At 41.5% G+C, this 5,223-nt stretch overlaps 1 protein-coding gene across 1 annotated transcript in view; it reads right to left on the reverse strand.

Moving 5' to 3' along the window:
- Nucleotides 1-472: 472 nt before the first annotated feature.
- Nucleotides 473-5,223, reverse strand: part of ntmt2 (N-terminal Xaa-Pro-Lys N-methyltransferase) — a 16,399-nt gene continuing 11,648 nt past the window's right edge. The window contains exons 3-4 of the mRNA XM_024003687.1: nucleotides 2,802-3,054; nucleotides 473-1,151 (exon numbers count right to left, since the gene is read on the reverse strand). Coding sequence (XP_023859455.1) covers nucleotides 895-1,151; nucleotides 2,802-3,054 — 510 coding nt within the window. The 3' untranslated portion in view covers nucleotides 473-894. The remainder of the gene's footprint in view (nucleotides 1,152-2,801; nucleotides 3,055-5,223) is intronic.

Consider the following 5,223-nt stretch of genomic DNA (forward strand, 5'->3'; position numbering starts at 1 on the left):
ATTTACAAAATCTAAATTCATGCAACTATTTCCATATGGTATGCAATTATAGTAAAACTTATAGTAAAGCTCTAAGGGACTTCTCAGAGTCCAAACTATACAATTACTCTGTATTGTTCTGTGTGATCTCAAAGAAATACAGCAAGTCTAGAGGTTACATTGTACAGTTTAATGAGCATGAATACATTTTGCTACATACATCAGCGTACCATATGAAAATACTTTTTTGTCTGTGTAACGGATGTGAAATGGCTAGCTAGTTAGCGGGTACGCGCTAGTAGCGTTTCAATCAGTTACGTCACTTGCTCTGAAACCTAGAAGTAGTGTTGCACCTTGCTCTGCAAGGGCCGTGGCTTTTGTGGAGCGATGGGTAACGACGCTTCGTGGGTGTCAGTTGTTGATGTGTGCAGAGGGTCCCTGGTTCGCGCCCGTGTCGGGGCGAGGGGACGTACTAAAGTTATACTGTTACATCTGTTGCTGAGGCAATTTGTTTGTTGCTAAGGCAATTTGTTTGTTGCTAAGGCATTGTTTTTGCTAAGGCATTAGTTTAGGCTACAGTCTGCACAACATACTGCATTTCAACTTAACTATACAATGACAAACCAGAAAACATGTACTGTCGTGTAAAAAAGTAATCTACATTTAAAATCTGCAATATTACAGGCAGAGGTATAAAAAAAAAATAGACTGGCAAAAAAAAAAGCAACGTAAAATCTATATATACACCATTCTGTCTTCATTGGAGTAGTAGTGTGCGCTTGTCAGGGTGCCAGTTTGCTTGTCAGTGGGTGTGAGACATTACAATCTTGTAATAGTGTGTCAGAATGTCTAATAACGAAGGTACTGTATACTGTCTATCTGCCAGTCAGTCCGTCCATCCGTTTGTCTGTCTGTCTACTGCATAGCGATCATCCACACAGGGACGATGGCGTCGGGGAATCCTTCTTGTTTCTCCACAGCCAGGACCTTCAGGCCGGCCTTAAAGATGATGTCCTTCATGATGTCCAGGTGGCGGATGATGCTGCTGTCGATGGGATCCAGCTTGCAGCCCTTCCGGGCCATGTTGTCCTTCATGATGATAACCCCGTTGGTCCGCAGACTCTTCTTACAGCGCATCAGGAACTGCATCAGGTCCCTGTCCGTCAGGTGACCTGGAGATGGGACAGCGCAACACAAGACCCACCAATCAGAGTGAGGGAGAGTCTATCTGTCTGCCTGCGTCTATCTGTCAAACTTATTTTAACTATATAGATTTTATCCACCCATACTTTTTTCTCTGATATCTAGAACCTAGATTCGTCCTCCACCTCGAGTTGTCTTATATAACCTGCCCTACACGGAACGTGACAGGGCACACCCTAAGCACGACAGGGCTCACAAAATGAGTCAGGAGCGTGACATGAGGAGGTCCCTTAACATGGCAATATAAACACAACCTGAAATATCCCTTCACTGAAAAATCAATGCTGGTCCCTCCTAAAATAAGACTGGAGTTGGGCAGAGATCTTCATACAGACTCTTTTAACTGCTGTTGACTGACAAGGAGCTCTGATATCTAATGTCTGTATGTTGCTGTAATGTCAAATCAACATCAAATCAAATGTTATTGGTCACATACACATGGTTAGCAGATGTTATTAAGAGTATAGCGTCATCCTGGTCCCGTGTGGCTCAGTTGGTAGAGCATGGCGCTTGCAACGCCAGGGTTGTGGGTTCATTCCCCACGGGGGGACCAGGATGAATATGTATGAACTTTCCAATTTGTAAGTCGCTCTGGATAAGAGCGTCAGCTAAATGACCTAAATGTAAATGTAAATGTAGCGAAATGCTTGTGCTTCTAGTTCCGACAGTGCAGCAATATCTAACAAGTAATATCTAACAATTCCACAACAAATACATAATACACACAAATCTTAGTAAGGAATGGAATAAGAATATATAAATATAATTATTAACTGGGTGGTTCGAACGCTGGATGCTGATTGGCTGAAAGCTGTGGTATATCAGACCGTATACTACGGGTATGACAAAACATTTATTTTTACTAATTACGTTGGTAACCAGTTTATAATAGCAATAAGGCACCTCGGGGGTTTGTGATATATGACCAATATACCACGGCTAAGGGCTGTGTCCTAGTACTCCGCGTTGTGTCGTGACTAATAACAGCCCTTAGCTGTGGTATATTGGCCATATACCACACCCCTCAGGCCTTATTGCTTAATATATGGATGAGCAATGTCAGAGCGGCGTAGGCTAAGATGCAATAGATAGTATAGAATACAGTATATACACTGCATGTCGCTTTAATATGACGTTCTACATACGGAGGTACTCACACTTACTGAATGTAAACAACCTCATATGGAAAAGACACAGTAGATGAGAGGTCAAAACATCACAAACATGACGCACACACACTATCAGACACACGCTGTCAGACACACACTATCAGACACACACTGTCAGACACACACTGTCAGACACACACTGTCAGACACACCCCTGTTCAGACACCACACTATCAGACACACACTATCAGACACACACTGTCAGACACACACTGTCAGACACACACTGTCAGACACACACTATCAGACACACACTTGTCAAACACACTGTAGACACACACTATTCACGACACACACTTCAACACACACTATCAGACACACACTATCAGACACACACTGTCAGACACACACTGTCAGACACACACTGTCAGACACACACTGTCAGACACACACTATCAGACACACACTATCAGACACAAACACACAGGTAGATCAGAGAGCGAGTCTTACATGCACACCACTGCATCCAGATGACGTCATATTTCCTTGAGGGAGGTGTTAGCTCCTGCAGGTTGTAACAGTAGTATGTTTCTATGCGGTCAGCGTCGTCTCCTAGGTACTCCTCGTGGGCATGGAGCAGAAAGGCCTCAATCATGTCACACATCTCCATGGTCTCAAAGATGGGCAGGAGGACACCTTTAGATACCCGCCCAATCCCACAACCACAGTCCAGGGCACACTTAGTGTCAGCCTTACCAGGACCCTGTTTGAAGAATGGAATGATACACAAGCATGTACACATTGGTAAATAGACACACTACAGTAATGTAACAGACATTTTAAAATCCTTCCGCACAGGAAAAGTTTACGCAAACATCACCTGGCGTCCTTTGCTATGATCACAGTAATACATATTCTTTTTTTCTATACCAGATGTCTGGCCTCTGTAACCCAAAAACCCAGAGAGCAGAAACAAGCACCACACCTCAGGGTAATGACACTATGAACTTTGACCTTACATAGAGAACAAAAAAATAACTTTGCTTGATTCATGCTCGTTTTAACTTCTTTGCATTTTGTACTCTGACCTCACTCCTCTCCCTCTCTTCCCTGAGGAATGAGTGGGGCCCCAGTCCGTGATTCGGTGAAAGATGGGGCCCGGAGGAACTCTATGGTTGTTGGAGGATGCTTCCTGGTTTGGTGAATTACTGCCACATTGCTCACATAGCTTGTTCTTCAGTTTAACCTGGCTGCACTCTACATTTCCCCACTGTGTTAGGTTTTAATGGAGTTGTCAGGATTAGAATCCAGACTCTGCACAGTAGAGTTTTAGGAGACCATGGAGTATGACTGAAACATAGTGTTCTCTTCCTCTGTCTAAGCTAAGAATGTCCTTGTACGAGAGAGCAGTTGAGCAGCACATGGAACGACGACTCATAGGTCTAGTACTATGAAATGTAYCCAGCTGTATAACGTTTCGGGTGACCCTAATCTAAGACTGTGTGTGTGTGTTGCAACTAAATGGAGACTATGTTGTGCAACTAAAGCTATATCCGTCATAACCAGGGCCTTTGCCATTGTCCATTAATTATAATCCACATAATAATTCACGTTTTCTATTGCTTCAGGATTATTTTCCTGTTGTAGCAATCTGGCTCAAATGAAGATCCTACATCTGTATATTATGTCTGCTCTAACATACAGAGGTGGAAAAATTACCTAATTGTCATACCTGAGTAAAAGTAAAGATACTGTAGCCCTTTCCTGCAGTCAAATGACCTTGTTGCCTCATAGGAAAAAAGTTCTTATTATGTTTCATAATTTCATAATTAATAAACATGATTTTAAAGAAGCCGCAGAAAATCCAGTGTTTCTATGTCAAACGGTTTTATCTTTCAGTCTTCTGTGATGTATATAAAGTGTAATATTGGGATGCAAACTCAAAATGTAATACATTTCATCTCTATATCGGACAMGGTACAGGTGTCTTCTTTTGTTTAAGCCCATAACCATGTGTGTGAGGTGTATGCTTTTGTTTGAAAGRAGATTTGTTTAAGACTACCAAGAAACACTCTGTGTGACCCTGATTTAGCCAACTGCAGTAAAAGGTTTAATAGAAAATGTAAAATACTACTTGAGTAAAAGTCTAAAAGTATTTGGTTTTAAATATACTTAAGTATCAAAAGTAAAAGTATAACTCATTTTAAATTCCTTATATTGATCAAACCAGACGCACAATGTTCTTTTTTAATTTTTAATTTACGAATAGCCAGGGGCATACTCCAACACCCAGACATATTTTACAAACGAAACATTAATGTTTAGTGAGTCCTCCAGATCAGAGGCAGTATGGATGACCAGGGATTTTGCTAAGTGTGTGAATTGGAACATTTTCCTGTCCTGCAAATCATTCAAAATGTAACGAGTTCTTTTGGGTGTCAGGGAAAATGTATAGAGTAAAAAGTACAACATTTTCCTTAAGAATGTAGTGAAGTAAAAGTAAAAGTTGTCAAAAATATAAATAATAAAGTACAGATACCCCAAAACAGTACTTAAGTAGTACTGTAAAGTGTTTTTACTTAAGTACTTTACAAAACTGCTAACATGTGTATGTTACCTATACGCATCATTGTGAAAGTCCCCTGCTTTACCGCCCGGCAAGGAGTAAAGCTATTCAAGGATATTTTTCTTGTGACTTATTAAATGTAATAAATGAAATGGCCGATTATTATAGTCTGGAATGAGTTCATAACTCTACTGGCAAGGGGAGATGCAGTAGACAGGTATGGGCCAGATCAGAACTCTACTGACAAGGGGAGGTGCAGTAGACAGGTATGGGCCAGATCAGAACTCTACTGGCAAGGGGAGGTGCAGTAGACAGGTGTAGGCCAGATCAGAACTCTACTGGCAAGGGGAGGTGCAGTAGACAGGT

The sequence above is a fragment of the Salvelinus sp. IW2-2015 genome, linkage group LG16, assembly GCF_002910315.2.
Source record: "Salvelinus sp. IW2-2015 linkage group LG16, ASM291031v2, whole genome shotgun sequence".
NCBI classification, from domain to species: Eukaryota; Metazoa; Chordata; class Actinopteri; order Salmoniformes; family Salmonidae; genus Salvelinus; species Salvelinus sp. IW2-2015.